This window comes from Marmota flaviventris, chromosome 8, assembly GCF_047511675.1.
Source record: "Marmota flaviventris isolate mMarFla1 chromosome 8, mMarFla1.hap1, whole genome shotgun sequence".
Lineage (NCBI taxonomy): Eukaryota > Metazoa > Chordata > Mammalia > Rodentia > Sciuridae > Marmota > Marmota flaviventris.
The window spans coordinates 79,237,616-79,263,546 of NC_092505.1; the positions used below are offsets into that span (position 1 = coordinate 79,237,616).

The following is a 25,931-nucleotide window of genomic DNA, read 5'->3' on the forward strand; positions in this document are numbered from 1 at the left end:
GAGGCTTTATTGGGCTGTGTTTAAGCCTAAAGGAGGCAGTGCACGAGACAGGGTTCTGGGACTGGCTCTCGTAGGATGTGAGGAATGAAACTTTATAGGCATCTTAAAGAGGTGGGCTCACACAGGCCACTCAGCTGTTATACAAGTGAGTAGAATTTCTGCGGCATCTTGCCAGCTTCTGCTCTCAGCACCAGGATTTGCATTTGTTATGTCCTCCTACACTCCACTGTCATGAGATGGTGGAGGTGCTCACCACAACTGCCCCAGGAGGCTGTAGGATAATACCCTGGCAAGCCTGGAGGGTCATCACATGCCAGGTCTGGCAGTGGTGGCAGCAGCGTTGGTGCTACAGGTTGTCCTTATGTCAGTAATAAGAGAAGCAGCCTTGGATGCAGAAGTGGTAGCAAGGATTGTTACTGTTGCAGTGGCAGGAAATGCTGGCATCTGCTGACACGTCTCAACCATCCCAGCTACAGCTGTGGGAAGTGCCTGACATTACAGGTGTGACAACCCCAATTACAAGCCCAGCCTCACCTCCACCCCATCATGCAGGCTCAGAGCTGCTGCCTAGTTAAACCCTGGGACAGTGAAGGCCATCCACAAAAATAGCCGTTCAAAATACCATAGACAGGGCTTTGGGCCCCTCGTGTTCTATCTCAATAGGAATTTAAGCATAAAAAAGAGTTTGTTTTGACCCAATTAACCATATGTGGGCTTTTAGCCTATCAGTGATTTATTGCTTATACAACTGAGCCATACATACGTCACTCAGAAGAAATATATTAATTTTTTCATCTGTGATATAATCCATAGATGGATTATAATTTTTCTGAAAGGAATTTAAAATTTCATCTCCACTCTAATTATGTAAATGGAGAAGAGGAAGAATACCTAGTATAGAATCAGGCACTTTCTAAATGCTAGTTGATTCTGAATAGGTTATGTTCTGTGTATGTAAATTTTTCATAACAAAATTGCACCTGGTGCAAATCATTGCCAGATTTCTATCATGGAAAGGAGGAATTAGCCTTAAGGTCACACAGTAATATTAATAGTGTCAGGAGAATTTAGCAGCCAGACTAGCCTTATCCCACATCCTCCAGCACTTGAACAAAGGAGACATCACACAGCAAGCTTACTGACAGGGTGTGGATTGTGAAAGCAAGAGTACATATTCCTTCAGGCTTTTGAAAATTTTGTAATTAGTTATTTAAAGAACTTAGAGCAAATATAGGAATAGGATTTGTACATATATATTATCTTTATGTTTTCTCACTTCTGTTAAACACAGTAACTTAGGGGTCATACTTTATGCTTTTTGAGTTAGAATAAATACACTCAGGCTTCCCTTCCTTTATAAGTCAGTATTATCAATTGTGCAAAAATAATATGCCACAGCTAATGTAGGTGGTGTTGCATTGTTGTAATAATGGGTTCTAATACTAATGAGAGTCTTTTTCAATTCATTCAAGAATATTAAACAGTATTGATTGGGGAAAAACATAAATAATATTTTTCTCAGTTCAGCAATCTCAAAACTACCAAATGCTGTTAATCAAAAATATTTCTTGAGAGTAACCAATGTGCTGTTATTTTTTGGATTGATTTAACAAATAAAACAAGTATCATTTTTACAATATTATGTATGGATCAATTTAAGATTTCATGTTTAAGTAAATACTTCATGAAGCAATTATAAAGTTCTCTAGCCTTTGCATTTATCATGAGAATACTTTTAAATTATACTTAAATTTTAAAAAGCCTGTGTATATGAATTATGACAGATAGTAATATGGCTAAATTTGGAGTTGTCTTAGAAAACTGGTATTAGTATCTTCATTACAAAAATCATGAAACTTTTTATCCCTTTGTTGATTATTGGTTTGCTACTGTCTTTACATTCTCTCGTGCTCTTCCTCATAGTCACACCACTCTGCCTTCACAGTCACATCTTAGACTTGCCTCCTCTTGTATGGTTAAGGAAAGCAGATGAAGGGGAAGGTCAGAAGTTCTTTTTATAGGCTTTCCAGCTACTCTCCCTTTGGGTTAGATTACAGTCAAGACTGGAATGGACTCTACAGATGCTAATTCTCCTTTAGGTTGAACAAGGGAGAGAGTGAGTGCCTGTCTGCTTCAGATGTTCTGCTTAATATTGCTGCATCTCTTTGTCCAGAGGACCCTAGTGAAATGTACCATATTAGTATTTTATGTAATAACAGATGTGCTTCAGTCTTTTGTATTTATTAAATATTGGACTAAAATGACCCCCTCCCCCCAAAAAAATTCTACATAGAGGCTCATAGTTTTAAAACTGTAGTAAATTATATGCTGCCCTACATCTTGAACAGATATATCACTGTTTTTCTGGTATTATAGGACATAGTAAAGTAGATTTGGCATAATTGGGTGCTTTATACGTGTTTAGTTCTTAATGTGTAAAGTCATCTTATAAGTTGCTCAGTTCAGAAACCTTACCATTTTTCTTTGACTTTTCTCTTTGTCTCAAATTCATAGCCATCTGCCACTCTAGATGAATGTGTCTGTATATCAGAATCTAACTTCACCTGGACAGCTCCACTACTGTCTCTCTAGTTCAAGGTACCATCAACTCTTTCCTCAATTATGTCAGTAAAATCCTTAGTGACCTTTGTTTTTGCTCTTTCCCCTTCAGTCTACTCTCAATTCGCTGTTTAGAGTGATCTCATTAAAATGAAAAGTCTCATCTCTTTCTGCAAAATGTCTTTACCACCAAGACCGTATAGGATTTGTCTTCCTGTTACTTGTCTGACTTTGTCTCTTCCTTGTCTTCTCCATCTTCACTCTGGTCTTTCTGGGCATGCTTCCACCTGGGCCTTTGTGATATCCACTACTTGTTTTCACTTCCTTATATCTCATACCTCATTTCCTCGCCTATTTTCTTGTTTTATTCAGACGTCACCCTTTCAAATGAGGCCTAGCCTGACCACTAGTCTTAAAATTGTAAGTTCTTAACATCTCCTAATTTCCTCACTCTCCTTATTTTCCTTAAATACTTATCTTCTTCTACCACACTATATTTTTCTTTCTAATATTGCATATTTTCTCCACCATATTCCCTCTGGAGGTATACTTCCTATGCTCAGGGATTTTTGTCTTTCTCTCTAATGCCTAGGAAAACACCTGGTCATAATACATGGCTTAATAAATACTAAACACTAAATATTAACTGAATCATAATATGTGCTTATTAAATATTTACTGAGATTAAGTATTTACTGAAATATTTATTAAATATTTACTGAATGAATAAATGAACAAATGAATGATTGAAAGAAGTGCCAATGCTGGACCTTTTACTGGGCTTTATTTTACTCATCTATGCAGAAGTGCTATATGTTAAAGGAATTGATATTACTTCTGTGAAATCTTTTTTTTTAATTTTTAAACATTATATAATAATTTTATTGAGATGATTCACATAAAGTATGCCATATAATTCTCATAAAGTATGACATTCACCACTTTTCAGTATATTTAATTTTACAGTCTTTACCAAAGTCCATTTTAGAACATTTTCAAAAGAAGCACTATAATTAATAGCAGTCACTTTCCATTTCTTACTCTGAGCCTCACCAATCCTAGATAATGACCAAACTACCTTTTTTCTCTGTAGATATGTTTGTTCTGGATTTTTATATTGAATCAGAGTGTGTGATCTTTTGTGACTGGTTTCTTTGACTTTACAAGTTTTCAGAGTTCATTCATATTGTAGCATGTATCAATATTTCATTCCTTTTTTGTGGCCAAATAACATTCCATCACATGGATATATGTTGTTATGTTGTCACTTCTCAATATTCTTCAAGTATTCTGGATTATAGACCCTTATCAGATATGATTTGCAAATATTTTCACTGTTTCTTTAAGCTGTCTTTCTCTATCTTGATAGTGTCCTTTAAAGCACAAAAGTTTTTATTTTGATGAATTTAAGTTTATCAATTTTTATTTTGGTGCCTTTTCTTTTCATTATATCTAAGGAACCATTTCTTAATCTAAGGTCAAGATGTACTGCTGTATTTTCTTTTTCATCACAATTTTTAGTAATTTGAGTTTTCTTTCTTTCTCTTTGGTAGCTTGGCTAAGGGTTTATCAATTTATTTTTTCAAAAAACCAACTATTTTGTCAGGTTTTTTTGGATTTTTTTTGTTGTTTTTAGTTTCATTGATTTCAGCTCTGATTTTAATTATTTTCCTGTCTTTCCTGCTTTTGGTGTTGATTTGGTCTTCTTTTTCTAGGGCTTTGAGGTATAATATTAGGTTATTTATTTGTTGACTTTCTGTTCTTTTAATGAATGAGCTCAGTACATTGAACTTTCCTCCTAGCACTACCTTATATTGTCCCAGAGGTTTTGATATGTTGCATCAGTTTTCTCATTTACCTCTAAGTATTTTTTTTAATTACATCCCTGATTTCTACTCCTGTATTTTCTTATAAAAGTCTTTAGTTTTAGTTCTTAAATTTAGATCATCTTTGAATAATTCTTACATAGGGCATGAGGTACGCATCCAATTTCATTCTTGATATCAAATTGTTCCAGCATCCTTGGTTTAAAAGACTGTCTCTCTAATCCCCCCAACCCCCTTTGTCTGAGCACCTGTTTTAGTGTTTGTTTGTTTTTTAATCACTTTAACCAAAATACCCGAAAAGAGTAACTGAAGAAAAGCTTATTTGGTGCTGATGGTTTTAGAGGTCTCAACCCATAGATATCCAACTCCTTTTTTCTGGGCCCAAGATGAGGCAGCACATCGCAGGGGAAGGGCCCAGCAGAGGAAAGCTGCTCAGTTTATGGTGGTATCAGGAAGCAGGGAAGGATGGTGAGAACAGGGAAGATGCAGCCTTGCTGGAACATCTCCAGTGACTCACCTTCTCCAGCCATGCCCCACCTGCCAGCAGTTAGCATCTAGTCAATCCTTTCAAAGTAGGATGGACTGATTAGGTTAGAACTTTCTCAATCCAGTCATTTCAGCTCTGAATATCCTTGCATTAACAGAAACTTTGGGGCGACACCTCATATCTAAACTATAACAGTACCCATGTCAAAATTCAATTTTAAATTTGAGGATTTTGTTCCAGACTCTGTAGAGGGTTTAGTTCTCTTCATTTAAACACTTCAATCAGAAGTGTTGGAGACAGATTGTTTCTTTCCCGAGCTGTGTTTTCATTAGTGGGGACCCTTGTAGTAGCAACAATTTTCTGAAAGTCTGTTTACTTGGGGAAAGCTTTCAAGAAAGACACATAATCTAATTTCCTGCTTAATGTTTTACTTGCTTTTGTGAAGTTGTAAATGTCAGAGTCTGTACTTGTGGCTTGCTTTCCCTTTCTTCAGTCTTCTTGTCCCTCCTTCAACTATTTTTAATTCTTATTTTCCTCCAAAGGAGCTTTTTTGAGCCTTAATGGAATTTTAGAGCCAGGGCAATTACTTGCACATTTGCATGGCATAATGTGGAGGGTAAGTACTGCACAAATTTACAACCAAAGCCCTGTTCTGATCAAATATATCCATTGTCAACCAGCTTTCTGGCATGTGCTGTGAAGGTAACCAGGCCAGCTGGCAGTCATCTTGTGGCTTGAATGCCATGTTGGACCACACAGGTACTTTTTCATCACAAGCTATTAATCTTAGAAGCTGAATCTTAGAAGTTGGAAATTTTTTTGGTAGAGCAGGAAAGTGGAAAATTGATTTTCATTGATGCTGTGCAAAGATTGACAAGCGTAACTATAGAGTGTACGTAATTCAGTTTGTCTGCTTTTCGAAGTCGGTCAACTAAGTAGTAGTGAACCCCTGTGGAGGCTTGTTACCTCTAAAACACAGATGTAAGTTAATCATTCTAATGCCTATGATGTGTGCATATGATCCATACAATTGCTCTCATAATGCCACTTTCCAATTAGCATAATGTACTTTTTATGCTCTTTTTCAAGACGTATTTCAGTTGGATAATAAATATAAAATTTCTTTAGAATTGTAAAATAGAGTGATCAGTTATCCTGGGTTTGCTGTGGAGGACATAATGTATCAGCTTTATGCTAGGAAGTATGCTGCTCCATCAATGTACTAACCTTCTTGACAGTTTTTAACCAAACACTTATATGTAAAATATCTTACTTTTGTGATTGTCTTTGGGTCTTCTTCCTGATTTGCTTCCCTTCAGGTTAGTAAAGATTGAACTTAGCCAAACACTAATTATCAGAAACTTCATTCTCCCATCGATTCAGTAATCTTCAAGGAAAGTCTCCAGCATGTCCTTCATGCTGTAATTGCTGCTGGCAGTGCAAAGATGAAGACAGTCCCAGTTTTGTCCAGGGACTAGACATTACAAAGTCATATTGTTTATAATTAGTAATTCCATCAACAAAAGCAATCTCACATAGCATATGGTATACCGAGAACATGTAATAGTCAACTGCTCATTAAAACAAGCAAAACTTAGTACCTACTATGTGCTAATGGAGTTTGGCTTAGAAAGGTCAAGGCAGTTTCTATGAGGAATTAACAGTTAAGATCTTACAGCTAGGTTAAGGGATAATGGAAAAACCTTCCAGCCTAAAAGAGCATTCATGTGCCAGAGTCTCCAAAGAGGGCTAGTGGTGAGAAGCCAAGGTGGGTACAAGACAATAGCTGAGAGAGGAGGAACCAAACCCTTTAAGACTCTGTGAACCACATTGAGGGCTTTGTTCTCAATCCCAAGAGCAGAAGGAAGCCACTAAGTGTTATTAATTGAAAACTTCCTTTTATATAGCCTAGGAACTAGGTCTTAATTAGAGGTAGTTTAAGCTGTTATTTGGATATATTGATTTCTAGATAGGAAAAAATGTTAAAATTTGAGTTTTTATTTCTTTAGAGCAGTGATTCTTCAATTTAAGTGTGCCTAAGAATTACCTGGAATGTTTTTCAAAACAAATTCTTGAGTCCCCTCTCCAGAGATTCTGTAAGTCTGGATGGGGTTGAATATCTTCTAAGTTCTCAGAAGATGCTGATGCTGCAGTTTCTGTCTGTGGACCAGATTTCAAATGCAATTAGCTAGAGCCACAGAATTACCTCACTTCTTATTTGTCATTATTTTCCTTGTGTGTAAACATCAAAGGATCATTTTTAGTCATAATAACAACCAAGAAATGGTTTTCTTTGTTGGAGCTGTATTTTATAGAAGCCATTCTAAGAGTGTACAAATTTTACTCACGTATGTATGTTCTGCATGTATGATATGACTTCAGGAGGTGATGTAATAGAAAACAGTATTAAGGAGTTATAGCTCCCAGAATCAAACCATATCAAATGAGAGAAATAACTATGATTAACAAAAATTTATAGTTTTTTTTTTTTTTTTAACCAGGGATTAAACCCAGGGGTGCTTAACCACTTGCGCCACATCCCCAGCCCTTTTTTTTATATATATATATTTTATTTAGAGACAGGGTATCACTGAGTTGCCAAGTACTCACTAATCTGCTGAGGCTGGCTTTGAATTTGTGATCTTCCTACCTGAGCCTCCTAACCCACTGGGATTATAGGCGTACACCACCACGCCTGGTGAAAATTTGTAATTTTTAGTACTGTTGAGATTTTGAAATTTACATCAATATAATTTGAGATTCTGTAGTACTTGATGTTTAAACAAGAGTAATAAATCTGAATATCATTGAATTTTTTTTTCCCTAGATCTAATTACTTGTTTGGACACTGCATCCAATTTTTTGGAACCTGAATTCAGGTATGACCATATTAATGACTGTGTGTTTGTGCATGCACACTTTATTCTTTTACTCTGAAGATTAATGTATAATGTGTGACACAATCAGTTTCAAGAGTGGAAAATTAGAGATTATTTAAAGCCATTTAATTGCCCTGTTTAAATTTTGCTTTAATTGTAGCATAAGCCTTCAAAATGAAAGTAAAATTTTTAAATGCTTTAAAAATAGAACTAGTTGCTTTCTAAAACCTGGCAAAAGTATTTATAAGAGTAATAATACTATTTTATTTTATTTATTTCTTTTAGAGAAAAGGAATGGGGATGGTTTACGCTATTACAGAATTTTTTAGTGTTCTTTCCCAAGTAGCATTTCACTACTATTTCTCTGTTTTATTGATTTTTTTTTTTTTTTTGCTTAGACTAAGATTATCTTTTAATAGATTTCCTATTTCTCATCTTTGCTGGTTTTCTAATTTCAAACAACTTCTAAGTGGCATTCTAAAATGTGTATGTGATCTTTTACCTGCTTAAAAATCTTATGCTAAGATTAAAATCTTATGCTAAGAAGTTGTTCGTATTCCTTAGTCTAGTCTTCAAAGTCATGCACAAATAGCCGTGGGCCAATTTTCCAATCTTATCTATGTATACTATTTATTTATACTGGTTCTGACTTCTCAGACATTTTGCATAGAATGACTTTATTCCCTGTGCTAGACACAATCATTCTCATCTTTCAAGACCCATGTCACCGACCTCCTCCCAACCTGCTGTTGTGGAAAGAGTGCTGGCTTTAGCATTTGAGGGATCCTGGTCAACACTAGTAACCCAGACATCAGTTGGTGGAGAGTCTGCTTGTCTCCCTCCACTTCTAGCTCCTTCACCACCACCCCAGCTTCCTCTCATGATTTCTTGCAGTCTCTTTTCTTCTTAGGAGCTAGAATAATCTTTATTTAAAAAATATGAATCAGATTATGTATGTAAGCTGTCAAATCCTTTACTGGCTTCCTATTATTACTTAGAAACACATTCCCTAGCTCACAGGGCCTCTGCAGGATGTGATCTCTGCCCATCTCTCTGACCTTTCTTTTGCTCACTCATTGTACCTGCATCAGCCATCTGCTCTTGCATACACACACCAGGCCGTCCTGCCTCAGAGCATGCTTTTCCTAGTGCTCATTATACAGTGCCCACCTCTTACTTCTTCCATCTGCCAGATCACTGCTAAGCTTTCACTTCCTTAGAGCCCCAGTCCCTGAACTGTGCAGAGAGCCCTGTGTAACAGTACAGTCTCTGGAGCACATCTGCCTTTCAGCAGGTCTGTGTGACATGACACAGTTCTTTATTTTGCTTCTCTGCAAGGAGGATAATAATAGTATTTACCACATAGAATTCTTGTGTGGATTACTCGAAACACTTAGAATGCTCCATGACATAACAAGGTTACCAAATGTTTATATTACTTGTATTACATTAAAATTCTCCCAGTTATTTCAAAGTGCCTTTTCTTTATAGAAGAATCAAAATATAAGTAGTTGTACAAGTATTGGTTTAATGTCTTTTTCTGTCACTAGAATATTAACTTTAAGATTACAGGGGCCATATTTACTTGGGTGACCTTTGTAAACCCAGTTTCTAGCACAGCCCATATTCAACAGACAATATAATAAACATTCACATAAACATGAAATATGATGAATCTCTCTTATGGTCTGCCGTTCATTATGAAGTATCAAAGCAATATGTAGAATGTAAGAACATTTTTGTAGATAATATGAAGACATGTTGAGAGTGTGGGTAGAAGAAACTCTGAAGGGCATTTGGTAGTGGTGGTTCTGTCAGTATAGAAGGTGATACTACATTGAACTGAAACATGTATGTGTGGTATTTTTGATGTAAACCCTAGCAAGTCCAGTGTTATATAATCTTTTACTTGTTTTTATTTAACAGTAAGTACTGTCCAGCTGGTTGTCTGCTTCCTTTTGCTGAGATCTCTGGAACAATTCCTCATGGATATAGAGACGTAAGTTGGATATAGATTTAAATTTGTGATACACTTTATTTTTTAACTCTAGAATAGATAGATATGTATCTATTATATATCTTCATCCTTTCAATTTAGGAATATTTCTTTTTAGTAATATGTAATGTTTTATTCTTCTGCTAAAAAATGTGTTGTCCTATAGCATCAATCATCTGTTTTTATGAGAAAACTCCCCTGATCAACTGATTGAGGAAGTATAAGTATCTTGCTTATATAAAATTACCCCCAAAAAATGAAAAAATAAAAACTAACCTTTTCTTTTTCCCTTCTTCAAGTCCTCGCCATTGTGCATGGCTGGTGTGCATGCAGGAGTGGTGTCAAATGTGTTAGGTGGCCAAATCAGTGTTGTAATTAGTAAAGGCATCCCATACTATGAAAGTTCTTTGGCTAACAACGTCACATCTGTGGTGTAAGTATATATGCTAATTATAATAAGCATTCTGGGTAGGGGGTCTAGGAACTAGCTAGATTGCAACAAAATCACTCTTTCTTCATGGTGTTCCTGAAATAACTTTTATGCAGTAAGCATTCAACCATTTTGTTCTCCATGTCTTAGTATTTTCAGGAGTATAAGCAGTATCGCACTATTTTGATTTGTTCTACTTCAGTAAGCTAGTTGTTTGGAAGGGAAATTTGTTTCTTCTTTTGTAAGTGTTGAAATATTCTGGAGTAAAAGTTTAGAGGTTTGTTGCCAAATTCTTACTGTAAGAATCAGAAGGCAGAACTACACAAACCAAGATGGGTCAATGATAATTGAAATACTTTGAATATAAAATAAATCTTGGTATAAAGCAGAGATATTAGGAATGTCCCTCTCACCCCAAGAGAATATTCAAGAATGTAATTTCATGGTCCCTACAGTATTCTGCTGTTTTACAAAACATATTAGACATCAAATACAGGAGAAGTTGAAACATTAAGTAGAAATACATATTAGTAGGCTTTTTAAAATAAACATTGCCTTTTAGATATTCTTGGTCCTACAGACAGTATTAAGCCTAACTGAAGTCAGCTTCTCATCCTAGACCAGATTCAGATGATAGGAGCATGACCCATGCCCAGAACAGGACAGAGGAGTTAGCAAACTTTTTCCTTAAAGAGTCATCTAGTATGTACTTTAGACTTTATGGGCCTCGTGTCTCTGTCACTTATTTTTGTTCATTTGTTTTATTCACAACTTTAGCCCACTGGCCATACACAATGGGCCATGCATGGGCTTTCATTTGCCCAGCCATGGTGTGCAGTAAGCTACCTTCCTTTTCTTTAGTGTCTTGTGCATGGTGTTGGATCCCTTCTTTTATTCCTTTCCTCTGTTCTACCACTAGAAAGAAGTGTTTGTGTATGTGACTTCTGTCTTTCATACTTTAAAAACATATAGATAGATTCTGTGCTTTTGTGACAGTTTGAACGTGGTGTTAAGGGCGGGAGTCTGCATTGACAAGCTTATTCTTCCAGGTGCCCTGGAGTCTTACTACCTGCCACATGGAAAATTCCACACATATCTCATCTCCCGCCATCCTCAGCTCACCCATTCTGCTCATTCAGTGTTAGAATGCTACATTCTAACACTGAAACCTGCTCTCAGACATGTTGGTTGTCCACACATGGTTCACATGTACTTTCATCAGAAGCACAGAAAAGTTTGGGGTCTATTTATTTCATGTAAAAGAAAAAAAGTACATACTAAAGGTTACATTGACATTTGCATAATTGTATGTGAAACTGGGAGTTAGATACTTATACAGAAAGTTGTCATGCTGATTTCAAAAGTTGTTCTGCATAGAAATAAGACTGAGAACAATACCAGGTGTCTAATTTTTAACTGTGGAAACTTTAGTTCTTTAAACAGTGAAGGGAAAAAAACAAACCAAGAAAAAAAGTTTCACTGAGATAAATATGAGGAAGTCATGTGTTATGTGTCATTAAAAAAAATCTTTCTCTCTTTCAGGGGACACTTATCTACAAGTCTTTTTACATTTAAGACAAGTGGTAAGCCTTTCATGGACTTTATACTATTATAATGTGTATAATAACTAATATTTGGAGCTGGACATAGTGATCCATGTCTGGAATCCCAGCGGCTCCAGAGACTGAGGCAGGAGGATCACAAGTTTGAAACCAGCCAGGGCAACTTATGAAACCTTGTTTGAAGAATGTCTGGAGATATAGCTCAGTGGTAGAGTGACTCCTGGTTTAATCCCCAATACTAGGGGAATTAAGTAAATAAATAAACTGGGGTTGGAGTTACAGCTCAGTGGTAGAGCACTTGCCTCGCACATGTGAAGTACTGAGTTTGATCCTCAGCACCACATAAAAATAAATAAATAAAGATATTGTGTCCATCTTAAAAAAAATCTTTAAATAAATAAATAAAACAAACTAATATTTTTCAAACACCATGCCATCTGCTGGATTTTGCTTTTTCTCATTTACTTGTCATAGAAACATGATGATCAAGGTAGATGCCTGGTAGCCAGACACAGTGGTGCACAATTGTAATCCCAGCGGCTCAGGAGGCTGAGGCAGAAGGATCATGAGTTCAAAGCCAGCCTCAGCAAAAGCGAGGTGCTAAGCGACTCATCCCTGGTACCCCCCCCGCCCCCCAAAAAGGTGCCTAATAATACCATGAACAAAATAAACCACAGGCTCTGTATTAATCAGGAAATGATATTGGAAGCAAAGAAGATTGCTTAGAGAAGATGATTTTTAAACTTCTCTGAAGAAGGAATTCATTTGACCAAAAAAAATATTTACCGAGTACCACTTTTCATTTGCCAGGCACTGTTCTGCTGGTAGTGAGAACTCTCCTGCCCTCCTGTAGCTTACATTCTTGTAATGAGAGATTGACAAATAGTAAATATATTACTGTTTACAATGTACTATTTATAATCTGATAAAAATGTAGAAAAATAAGGCAAGGAAGGAGGATAGGAAATGCTGGGAGGACTTGGTTTGAAGTTTTTAGTAGATCAGGGTGGGCTTCATGGAGAATGTGACATACAAACAAAAACCTGAAGGAGGTAAAGGATTGAGTTGCCCACTTATCTGTTTAATGTCCTGGGGCAAGGTAATGTTATCTCCATTCACTAACAGTTACTGCTTGTAAATGAATGCAGTCAGTCCTTTGTATCCATGGTTCCACATCTGCTAGTTGAGAACATTGGGGGAAAAATTGCATATGTTCCAAACATGTACTGATTTTTTTTTCTTGTCATTATTCCCTAAACAATACAGTGTAACAGCTATTTACATAGTAGTTGTATTAGGCATTATAAGTAATTATTTGTAGGTTTCCTGATTATACACAAAGATATAGTTCCAAGAAGCACTTGCCTAGCAGTCTGCAATAAATATGTTTGTAAAGATCTTGAATTTACTATGTGTCTGCCTACAGAATTCTGTACAGAAACCAAATGTACTTCCTGCTTTATTTCAGGTTGTTATGGAACACTAGGGATGGAATCGGGTGTGATTGCTGATCCTCAAATAACAGCATCATCTGTACTGGAGTGGACTGACCACACAGGGCAAGAGAATAGTTGGAAACCTGAGAAGGCCAGGCTGAAAAAGCCTGGCCCTCCTTGGGCTGCTTTTGTCACTGATGAGTATCAGTGGTTACAAATAGATCTGAATAAGGAAAAGAAGATAACAGGTTAAGAGACATAATTTTGTATAGCAATTGATAATACTGATTTTATTTAGAAATCTGATGACATCTGAGATTTTCATAGAAAATTTAAGTATATGATTTTAGTTGTTTTTTTTTTTTTTTTAAACTGGCATTAATATGACTGGAGGTAGTTTTATAAAACATGGCAAAGGACAGACTCAAAGTCAAGGGTTGAATATTTTCTCTGATACGCAGAAACTAGAGCAAAGTAAGGGGAAAAGGGGGTGGTCACATCTCAGTGGAGTAGAGGAAGGAGATTGGAAGAGAGGAGGGATGGAAAAAGGGAAGAAATGTGAAATTCATTTGTCAAAATTACTGTGTGTACACACATAAATATACCGCCTTTATGTTTATCTATAAAGCACCAATTTCAAAATAAACAAAAAAACAATAAATAGAAAGAAGGCCAGAGGGAGCACTGGGGACTGAAATGGAGCAAATTAAATTCCATGCATGTTTGATTATGTCAAAATGAACCCCACTGTTATATATAACCATAATGCATTAATGAAAGCATTTTTAAAAAGGTAACAAAGGAGAGGGGTTGGTATTTGATTCTTAATAGTTTTCTTAATAATAAAATCATTTTAAATTAATTTTAATATAATTAAAATTATTTTAGAGTTTCAATAAAGTGATTTTGAGGCACCTAAACAATCATCTCTTAGAATCAATAAGAGAAATTTATGTTCAAGGAGAGTCCATTTTAAGTGCTATAAATAACAATATTTCACAAGTGCTAAGCATAGATTTATTTAATTTGGGGGAATATAGCAAATGATCAGAATAACTGATTGGGATTGGTTTAGGTAATTTTGTTAAAAGATTTATTTTGCTTTAGTATCAAGAATAATACAAGTCAGATCTTTAATTTCTTTATTCCCAGGAGGGCAGTCTTACTCAGAAGTTGAAATATATTTTATAATGATTGGAATACAGACTGCCAAAATAGAATAATTCTTTCCTTATTTGTACCCATAATTATTTCTGTCTCTTCAAAAGAATAAAACCAAGGAGTTAGTAACTACTATGATGAAAATTAGTACTTAGATGTAAATGAGCCATGGACAAAAATGTTTGTACAGTGCATCTTAGAAGTTTATGCTTTAATGTTGAATCAACCTCTGGAATCAGGCCCTTTGCACTAATGGAAGCAACTCATTCCTCAGGCATTATAACCACCGGATCCACTTTGGTGGAACACAATTACTATGTGTCTGCCTACAGAATTCTGTACAGTGACGATGGGCAGAAATGGACTGTGTACAGAGAGCCTGGTGTGGAGCAGGATAAGGTAAAATTATAACCAAGGTATTTTTTAAAAACATTTAAAAAATGAAACTTTGCCAAAAGTCACAGAAGTTCTCAAATGTAAAAGTTAAATGTCATTTTGTCTCATGTTGCCCTCTTCTGGTTATTTTAGGTAGTTTGATTATTGGCTTTACCCTTTTGACTACAGTTAGAAAATTCTCAGTGATTCTGGATCCCTTTTTGTGATTTGTTTAGTCAATACTAATTTTTATCACTGAATTTTCTAATGAATTGTTTGGCCACTTGAGAAACTACAAAGAAACTCATAAATTCTTGTCTTTCAACACTTCTCATCAATCCATCAAATGACACTAATTTATTCCCGATTTCTACTTCGTAGACAGGAGGGAAAAGACAAAAGCTGAAGGCTAAAAGTGCATTTAAGACTTGGAAGGTCATTTCAAGATCATCTTGCCAACTTTTATTTTAGAATACTTCTCTCTTTCCTGCCCGAATAATTTCTTTTAACATCTCATGATTATTAGGAAATTTTTGTTTTAGTTAGCAGAAGATTATGAAGATTGGGGCTGGGGTTGTGGCTGAGTGGTTGAGTGCTTGTCTAGGAAATGTGAGGCACTGTGTTCAATTCTCAGCTCCATAAATAATATAAATGTCCATCAACAACTAAAAAAAATAATAAAGATGATGAAGATGTTAGAATGAACCAGAGGAGATGTTAAGATGTAGAGAGAAGGCAAAAATGTATCTCATCAGGTGTTTACACCTTTCACACACGCTTCTTGCCTGTGACCACCAAAGGGATCTATCTTTAAATGGAGGAGTGAGTGCCTGTCTCCAAGGCAGATGATGCCTCCCATTTAGAATTGAAACTAGGAGCACTTTTTTTTTTCAGTTAACTTGCAATGAAATTGGTTTCAATTAGGCTGGGGTTGTGGCTCAGCAGGAGAGCACTTGCCTAGCACATGTGAGGCACTGGGTTCGATCCTCAGCACCACTTAAAAATAAATAAGTAAAGTTATTAAAGAAAAAAGAAATTGGTTTAATTACATGATATTTTCTTTCATATATATAATTTGGTAAGATATCTTCAATTACTACTTTTCTCATCTCTCTTCAAAACTCCAAGGGCTCCCAGTTACCATTTACATAGATTGAAACTCTTCTGCTGCTAGTCAAGGCCCTCTCTCCTCTCTTCCTGTTGATATCTCATGAACTTTGTCTTTGATGAACTCCCTCCTTGTTGAGGCAAATAGCAACATTGTCATACCTCTCTTCTGTTTAATGCCCCAAACTTGACTACTCTGCCATGAGAACATCCGTATTTAACTGGAATAAGTTGAATTTTTAAATGGAAAAATTATTCATGTTTATATTATAAAAACTTGTAGGGTCTGGTATTGTGGCTCAGTGGTAGAGTACTCACCTAGCACATGTGAGGCCCTGGGTTCGATCTTCAGCACCACATAAAAATAAATAAATAATGATATTGTGTTCAACTAAAAAATATTTTTTTTAAAAAAAAAAAAAACCTTCTAACAGCATTGAAATATATTTCTGAAAAAGACCTTTTCCCTTCATTTTTGAAAGATAATTTCACTAGCTATAGAATCCAAGGTTGTCTTTTTCCTTTCCAATGTTTTAAATTTATTGGTCCACTGTTTTCTAACTTGCATTATTTTTAATGAGAAATGTACTATCAGTCTTATCTTTGTTACTCAATATGTAATGTTTCTTTTTTCCTGTGGTTATAATTTAAGATTTCCTTATATTAAGCAATTTGATTATGATGTGGTTTCATGGAATTTTCTTCATATTTCTTCTGCTTAGGATTCTTTGAGCTTCTTGGATTTGTAAGCTATGATTTGCATCAAATTCACAAAATTACATGCCATTTTTTTCTTCAAATATTTTCCATTCCTAATTCTAATTTTATGAGTACTATCTATGGCCCTTATAAAGATATTTTGCAGTTCACTGGTACAGTGGGTTTTGTTTTATTTTTCAGTCTTTTTCTCTGCATGTTTTAGTTTGGAAAATTTCTATTATCTTCAAGTTTATTAATTCTACTGTAGTGTCTAATCTGCTATTAATCTTGTCCAAAATATTCTATCTCTAATATTGTATTTCTCACTTCTTATTTTCAGTTTGAGGTTTTTAAAATTTCTTTTGTGTCTCTTGTGTATCTTAGAAACATATAGAACATATAATAACTTTTAATGTCTTTACTGATTTTTATCATGTGTTTTATCTGGATTCTTTGATATTTGTTAATATCAAGGCTTACGTTTTTACATGCCTGATAATTTTTGATCAGATGTGCCATTATTATACCATTATTTGGTGCTGGATTTTTACTATTACTCCCTTATGTATTTTTGAGCTTTATTCTGTGATGCAGTTAAACTGTTAGAAAACAGTTTGTTCTTTTTAAGTCTTGCTTTTAAGCTTTGTTAAGACATGAGCAGGCATTAGTTCTAATTTTTCCCCTACTAATGAGACAGTACTCTTCTAATTCCACTCAACCCAAGGTACCATACATTGTCAAGTTTCTCCAGTCTGTGTGTTGGCAATGTGAGGTGTTCGCATATCTATAAGAATCATCTTTTCCTGGCCACAGGTTGTTTCTTTAATGTAGTTAAAGATTTAAATGAAAACCCCCTTATAGATCCTAGAAGTCAGTCTGTCCTACTTTTACTCTGTTCCTTCTTTCCGTAACTCTGCCCTACAAATTTCAACTGCCTATTGGATTGAGCTCTGTCTCCTCCACTCAGTAACTGTCAGGCTTTGTGCAGGATCTCTCTTCCTACAGTGTCTGGAAACTCTCTCTAGACAGTACTGGGGCAATAGCAGGGCTGCTTTGTTTCTCTTCTCCCAGTGATTATTCACCTATGCTGCTTGTTGACACATGGTTGAGAACCACTCTTTCTATGTTTTATCCAGGTTTTCACATTTAAAGCTGAAGAATGAGTCTAATCCCTGTTACTCTATCATAGACAGAAATGGAAATTCTCACACTGAATTATATAAAACACCAGTCTTTTCTCTCACATTTTCCCATCTGCTCTCTCACCTACCTTCTCCTTGGGAATTGGTGTTTTCATTTTCACACCTCTTCTAAGCCTGCATATGTGCATGATCACATGCATGTAGATGGGGAGAAAAATTGGTTTTATTTTCAGAAAATGGAATTAATACATATCTACAAATTTGCTATCAAGTTATTTTCTAATATTTTGCCATATTTTATATTTGATAATATCCAAGAAAATTTAAGTTCCTTGATGGGTAGGAACTTTGACTTCCCTTTCCATTTTATATTAGTCACATCTTACAAAATACACAGGAATTCTCAGTAATTGATCATAGTTTGAACATAAAAAAATCTTTACTCAATTTTTATAGAATTTTTTAAAGATCTTAGTAATAGTTTGTATGTTCTAAAATGATGTTCTGCTATATAAAGTTTCTGTTCCTTAATAAAATAAGACTGCAAATAATTGCCTTAGATATTACTTAATATCTAAAGAAATCATGGAAGCTTACAAGTGTAGAAATTATTATAACTTAAAGCAAATGTTAAGAAAATGAAGGTTATTAACACATCTTAGAGGTTTATAGTCTAACTTCTTCATAATCAACCAAGAAGAAATAGCCTTAGTATTTGGAAATAACTTGAAGTTAAACATTTACTTGCTCTCACCATAGCTGCTATTGTCTACTTATTAATTGTCTTTAGAAACTACTAACTGATTTGGCCTAGGGAACTTTTTTAGGGTTTTGGAACCCTCTACTTAAATCAGAAGATCCAGATTCAAGTCACAGCCTTGTCATTGAGTAGCTATGCAGTCTGTTTACATTTTGAGTTACAGCTTCCTGTTCCCTGCTCATTTTGTCATGAGAGCAATTGAGTTAATTACATGAAACTGCTTTTGAAACAATTAAGGGCTATTCCAGTATAAAAATGCTATTATTATTAGCTTGACATAATTGAGGGAATAAGATTGTCACTTAAAATCATATTTTTATCTAAGGATTATTTATATAGTGTATTTGTAGCTATTTAGTTTGATCATTAAATTAGGAATGGAGCAGTGTTTCAAAGTTACTTTTCTGGTTCACAAATCAATCAGTATTGAACACTAGAAATACCATATGGGAACTGCCTTGGTGAAGTTTATCCAGTAGGTGGAGGTGTATATCTGTTATGTGCTTGCTTGTATATGTTCATTTTAGCTGTGTTTTGAGGATACAATTATAAAACGGATAAAAACAAAGCATTCCCTCTGAGGCCTTGTATGATCAATTATTTTTTTTTTTTTACTTTAAAAATAAAATCAATACATTTAAATCACTGGTAATTCTGTAGGACTATAGTTGTTAATACAGTGAGCAGTCTCACTACAACTGAACCCTTTTCCCAAATTAAATAATTTTTGTGTGCAGTATTCTTTTATAATTTTTAATGGAAAATGTGCACCTTGATTTTTTTTTAATTGATTAAATTTTTTTCTTAGAAATTAACTCATATATTGCAGGTGTTGTTTAAGGCCACAGCAAAAAGCATGTTTAGGTGGAGTGATTTAGGCTCTGACCTCTGTTGATTTAAGTACCAACTTTTCTTTTTTTAAAAGATATTTCAAGGAAACAAAGATTATCACCAGGATGTGCGTAATAACTTTTTGCCACCAATTATTGCACGTTTTATTAGAGTGAACCCTACTCAATGGCAGCAGAAAATTGCCATGAAAATGGAACTGCTTGGATGTCAGTTTATTCCTAAAGGTAAAAAGACAGTATATTTCAAAAATGTTATTTTCACTAGTTTTTAAAATTTGTACATATTTGTAGGGTACATGTACCCCATACATTTCAATACTTGTATACAATGTGAAATGATCAGAGGGTAACTCTTTACCTTTAAAAATCCTGTTAGAATATATAATTAAATTTTTAAAAAATGATTTTAAAAGGTAAATAGTTACAGTATTAAAAAGTTACATATCAGAATGTTTTCCAAAATTATAATAAAAGAGGAGGTAACATCATTCTCATGGTATATGATATTATTGAGATTGCTTGCCAAAGCTAGTCTTACTAATTTTTAATCAAGTCTCATGCACTCTAACATACCATAAGCAACAAAGGTAACCTTAGAATATGTACATCTTAGTTTCAATTAATTAAAAATGGGAATAACCTCTTTCAATATTTTAATGTTTACTCTTGTATCCCCACAACTACCACAGTACTTGACATAAAATTGGCTCTGTATAAATATTAATCAAATAAACGTCAAATTGTGGTGATACCTATATAGTTCTGGAGTTCAACATCATTCTGCTCCCCAACATTCTCCTTCCTAAGATTATTTTTAGATGATTTGACTATTTAAATCAGAAAAGCCACAGTATATGTATGCATGTAATGCAGAATGCAGTATTTAAACTTCTGATATATTCTCTCTGAGACTTAAAATCTGCTCTGTAAAATTAAGTACTTTAGGAAATCTCAGACATTTATGCTTTTTAAAAACACAATGTATAAACTTTTCTAAACCATTTTTCAAGGTCGTCCTCCAAAACTTACTCAGCCTCCACCTCCTCGAAACAGCAATGACCTTAAAAATACTACAGCCCCTCCCAGAATAGCCAAAGGTATGCCTACTTTTAATGCAAGAATGTGCTATTTTCTGGATTTGTGCTATAATTTTCCATAAATATATTTTAAAATATTATAAAATAAATTTATCTTTAATATCTTAAATTATAAAATAAATTTAATATCTTAAATTTATCTTAAATGTTGGAATAGATAAAAATTAATTTAAAAACTTTTTTTCAGGTCGTGCCCCCAAATTTACTCAACCACTACAACCTCGAAGTAACAATGAATTTCCTGGACAGACAGAACAAACAACCACCACTCCTGATATCAAAAATACTACTGTAACTCCACATGTAACCAAAGGTATGCAAATGTAAAATGCTGCTTAGGAGTGTTTTGTTTTCAACAGATTTTCCAGCTTTTAAACTTTTGGTTTCTTTCTCTCTAACAATACTTTTTAAGTGTTAAAAAAAAAAAAAAAATAGTTTCCCTTAGGGGAAAGACTGACAGTATTCATCTAAGTGCTATTCTTTGGCACCATGTAAAATTGTTATTCATATAGTTAGAGCTTTCCCCTTTCCAGCTAATCACATTGGTCTCAGGCTTAGACATGCAGTATTTCTAGAAATTACTAAAATCAAAGCCAAATACCTCTTATTTTGAATTACTTAAAAATAAGGACAACTTGTCAGTATCTTATGTTAATTTTTCTTTATTGTTTTATATTACTGTAGTATCCCCCCAAATTACCACAGTGCCTGACACATTGTTGGTCTTCATAAATAGGAAATCAGGTTTTTTGCCCCTGATTATGTATTAATTTGCTGGATAGAGAAGTCATTGGCAAAAAGGGAAAATTTTTAAAAAGCTTTGGTCTTATTTATAATTATGATATTTTTCAGATTGCATATACAAATGAAGTAGAATTTGCTTTCAAATATTGTTACAAATGATAAGTAAAATTAAATCTTACATTAAAATATCAACATAATGTAGTGTTACATTCAGATACACAAAACATTTAAAATGTACAAAATTATTCCTATTAATATTTGAAAAACAAAATTTCAGTTTTACTCAGGAAGAAAACATCAGTATCATAATGGAATTAGTATCAATGCTGACAGATGGAAAGCATACTCATTTTCAGAGCAGTCAGTTCATGCAGAGTAACTTGTGCAATAGAGAACTTTAGTTATTCTGATTTTCTAAAAATTTGCCTGGACTCAGAGACTTTCTCCCTCTGTCTTATATCATTTTCTTTCTTGTCTTCTGAAGCATTTTCACAATTTCATTTTCATGCTGCAGGAAAAGCTAGAGAAGCAAGAGTTCTCAGAAGCAAGAGATCAAGAAACTCTTGATCTTCTACCAGTTTGTAGAAGGCATGTACATCTGCCAGGATGGAAGAATATTCTTTTGAAAGTATTACTTACCTTAAAATCTAATTATAGAATCTCAAAACCTCAAGCCTAAAAGCATCTTTAAAGTCTTTTATTCCAAAGTAGTAGCTGTGGAAGCTAAAAAAGAATAACAAAGAATGGACTAGTCTTTAATTGAAGACTCTTGTCTTCTTTTCTTTGGGATGGTGGTCTGTGGAGTTTTTCTTTTAAACCCAAGCTGATGTTTTAAAGCCTCTGATTTACACTGCATCCATGTAAACATGATTGTTCTCTCCAGTTTCACAAACTTTTAGGGAAGAAACACAATTGCTTTTCTGAATTGAGTGCTTTAGCCTGAGTCATGTGTTTTTTTTTTTTTTTTTTTTTTTTTTTAATGCACCTCTCCTCCTCCATGTTTATGACTAGGCCCAGAGTGATTGGAGAAAGTCATGTCAGGATCAGATGTGTGCTGGCAGTCTTTCTGATTTCCCTAGTGAACCTTTCTTTGTGTTCTCAACTGGAGCTATTTTAAATGTTCTCAATATTTTTGAAACACTTGACCAAGAGATCTTCACATATTCTCAGATAACTCTCCAGCTTTATACAGAAAGTAGAAGCCCATTAGAAGGAAACTCCCTTCTTGAGGAACCTACTGAGCTGAGAGGAACCTACTGCTTTACCTGTGTTCTCTGGTAACTGCACTGATAAAGAGGGTTCCTTATGCTGCCCAAGGCTCATCACATCACCTGTGCCTTGATGCCTGCCCATCCATTGACTTCATTTCTTTTTTGGTGGTGCTGGGGATTAAACCCACAGCCTTGTGCATGCGAGGCAAGCACTCTACCATCTGAGCTATACCCCCAGCCCTCCATCCATTGACTTCTGAGAGACGAATATCTTTTCCCTGTTCTCTCTTCCCTTTTGGATACAGTTTTAAGCAGTAAAGATGATGCTACATGTTAGATTCACCAAAGTGCCTGGCTCTTAGTCCCTAGTGCTGCTATTATCATCCTCATGGTTAGGAGGGGATTGTAGGATGAAGAAACTAATATTGCATGTGACCTTGGGCAGACCTTTTTCTGTATATGTGCACAAGATTCCCTATGTGTGGCATGAAATAAGGGTATTAAATGATCTCTAAGTCCTTGTCAGCTCCAGCATTATGTCCATTTCTGACGTGTTGGTGCACATATTCTGCCATTATGACACTATTTTCAATTTCTAGATGACATTCCTACTGTAAGGAGGATACCATGATTCATTTATTCTTTTCATGATTGGATATTCAAATTTTATCAGTTTTTCACTCTTATACAGAAGTAGGAATGAACATCTTTAAAGATATATCTTTGGATGTCTTCTTAATTTCTTCTCAAGAGTAAATTCTAGATGTAGACTTGCCAACTATAATAGGTTTTATACATATTACTAAAAAAAATCAACCAGAAATATAGTATCAGTTTATATTCACATTTAAAATGTTAAAAATATACCTGTTTTCTGGCATGCTCTTAAATATTAGTTTTTCTTTTAAATATTTGCCAATTTGATAAGCAAAAAAATAGTGTCTTGTTTTAACTTATTTTTGATTACTAGTGAGGTTAATGTTTATTGCTTATTTGTATTTTTTAATGTATTCTTAATTGATTTTCATTTTTTATTGTTTGCTTTTGACTTGTAAAGTCCTATATTCTTTAACCCTTTACCATATGCAGAAAATATATTTCCCCAGTTTTTCATTTGTCTTTCAATTTTTATTGGTGATTTAAAACTTATGAAAACTTATGAAAAACATACAAATGTGGAATGAATAGTGTAGTTAACACCCACGGATCTATGGTGGCTTCTGCAGTTGTTACCGCTTCCCAGTCTTGTTTCTGTAGTGATGTGTAAAGTACTTTTTAAGATAGGAAAGTGTAGAACATTGCATTGGTTAAACCTTTCTGTCTTTTCTCTTGTGATTTCTGTCTTTAGTATTAACTTGGTTTTTATGTTTTATAACTTCAGATGTAGCACTGGCTGCGGTTCTTGTCCCTGTACTAGTCATGGTCCTCACTACACTTATCCTCATATTAGTGTGCGCTTGGCATTGGAGAAACAGGTTAGTACAGAGCTAATTCATCTGGCTGTTCCAGGGGGTGAAGGTAATAGAAACTTTTAACAAGATAAACCACGTACAGTGTGATTCATCTATTTGATGAGAGGGTAATCATTAGAATAAAAATTACATGTTTCTCCTTTTTTCCCCATTAAAAACTGGTAAGTTCTGCAGTTACTAAGATAGATGGGAAGAGACAGCAAGGTTAATTAAGCCAGGCAGAAACACTGATTCTAGCGAATGGGAAGACATAAAAGAATAGATGTTTCACAGCAGCCTCAAAGGGTACATGACTGGTTACCTACTAAGAAAGGAAGGATTTAGGGAATCTGAGGTTTCTGACTTTTTCAGTTAGACTAGTAGTAATGACATGAGTGGAGAACGAGGATAACTTGTTCGGCCATTCAACAGATATTTCCAGATTTGACTGCTACTCTATGCTAAGTATTGAACCCAGAGTTGGGGATTCCAGTGATGAATCCCAAGCTTACATTACAGAAAGCTGTCAGCCATGGCCTACCAGAGAATCCATGCCATGGAAGGAAACTGGAGAAGCATCTGGATCCCAAGATGCCTGGTGTTGGGAAGGCTGAACAGAGCCCAGTCTGAGGGCACTAGGGAAAGGGAGAAGGGGAAAGGGTTTTGGCAAAGTCCAGAGAGGAGAGTGCATGATGAATTCAGTGAACTGAACAATAGTAATAGTGATGATGAGGCCAACAGCATAAATAACTTGCCCAAGGTCACTGTCTAGTACTGGCAAAGTGGAGTATTGGACCAGGCATAGGATCATGTGTTCTTATCCACTGCTGCCACCAAAGTATAACAAACAAATAAAGGATAATGCACTGATGGAAGCACAGGGCCTGAGGGTGAGGATAGGGGAGCAGAATTGTTTAGAGAGGGTCAGAGTCACATCCTGAGATCAATTTATAGTGGTGTCTAAAGGACCCTTGGATATTTAGACTCCCCAGAGGTGGTGGGATACATGCCTGGTGTTCAGGACAAAAGGGTTGAATTGGAGAACTGGAATTACTACTAAGAATGGAGTCAAAATTGCAGTGATTAGCTTCATGACAAGGAGTTAAGGAACAGATACCATTAAGGGACTGTGGAAAAGAGGAAAAAGTGAATAAATAAACACAGCTCTAACTTATTGAATCTTTAACCCATGACAACCACTGTTCTAAACAATTATATGTGATGAATAAATAATATGAAGCTCTGTGACTTGAAATTCAGTTTGTATAATCCTTTGTAGTACAACCCTTGGTAATACTCATACCATTAATTTTTGTTCTAACTATTTAAGATATCTTAACTTATATTTAGAAAAGATTATTATTAATTTTTGTTCTAATTATTTAAGATAACTTATATTTAGAAAAGATTATTGATATTTAAAAAATTAATCTTACAATAGAGGATTATCAGGGAGAATTTTGTTTAATGAACAGTCTTACTGTGGTACACCACCCGTGAAGCTAATTGAGTGGTCTTTCATTCGGTACTGAGCCTTTGGGGGACTTAGATCTCCCCTTGGGAACCATCCTGGCATCCCATGTGTAGACTGTCCAAGGTGTGAGATCTCTGCCCTAGCTCTACCGTGTAGTGTGATTTAGTGTGATTTCTTCAGGGCTTCTTTTTCTTAGCTTAATTTTGCAGCCAGCCTGCCTCTTGCCTATTCCAAATTCCATCGCCTGCGTGCGACGTGGGCAAGATCTTACTATTTATTTTTCATTCAAGTTTTGAGTAACAGTTTTAATGCATAACTTCACTTATAAGAATTTACATTATACTTTATTTTGAATTCCTGAAATATAAATATAGCCAGGCTTTAAAATGAGGAAGCACTTAATATTAACAATAAAAACATAGTAGGAAAAGCAAATGGCTTTGAGTTCTTTATAAAAGCCACTTTTGTGATACTGAGAAAATTAAAGAGCCACCTTACCCTCGTTTATAGACTAATTTCTGTTTTCTCATTATCCTGCAGAGCAACCTAGTTTAGTTAAATTAGAGTTACATACTCTAATCAGAAAATGTTCTTTCGTTTATTTTTTTCTTTGTAAAAGCCTCTTTCTAAATGTAATTCTTAACAGAGATTTCTCTTGGGGGGTACAAATCAGAATCCTGTCAG

At 34.9% G+C, this 25,931-nt stretch overlaps 2 protein-coding genes across 11 annotated transcripts in view; one reads left to right on the forward strand and one right to left on the reverse strand.

The window, feature by feature from the left end:
• The window catches only part of Dcbld2 (discoidin, CUB and LCCL domain containing 2), an 83,453-nt gene that overhangs the window by 51,397 nt on the left and 6,125 nt on the right, over positions 1–25,931 (forward strand). Inside the window, exons 4-13 of the mRNA XM_027943261.2 lie at positions 7,700–7,751; positions 9,678–9,750; positions 10,047–10,180; positions 11,720–11,760; positions 13,208–13,423; positions 14,611–14,735; positions 19,345–19,495; positions 20,281–20,367; positions 20,555–20,680; positions 23,704–23,797. Of these exons, the coding sequence (XP_027799062.2) occupies positions 7,700–7,751; positions 9,678–9,750; positions 10,047–10,180; positions 11,720–11,760; positions 13,208–13,423; positions 14,611–14,735; positions 19,345–19,495; positions 20,281–20,367; positions 20,555–20,680; positions 23,704–23,797 (1,099 nt within the window). The remainder of the gene's footprint in view (positions 1–7,699; positions 7,752–9,677; positions 9,751–10,046; positions 10,181–11,719; positions 11,761–13,207; positions 13,424–14,610; positions 14,736–19,344; positions 19,496–20,280; positions 20,368–20,554; positions 20,681–23,703; positions 23,798–25,931) is intronic.
• The window catches only part of St3gal6 (ST3 beta-galactoside alpha-2,3-sialyltransferase 6), a 330,280-nt gene that overhangs the window by 5,595 nt on the left and 298,754 nt on the right, over positions 1–25,931 (reverse strand). The gene's annotated exons all lie outside the window — the stretch shown is intronic.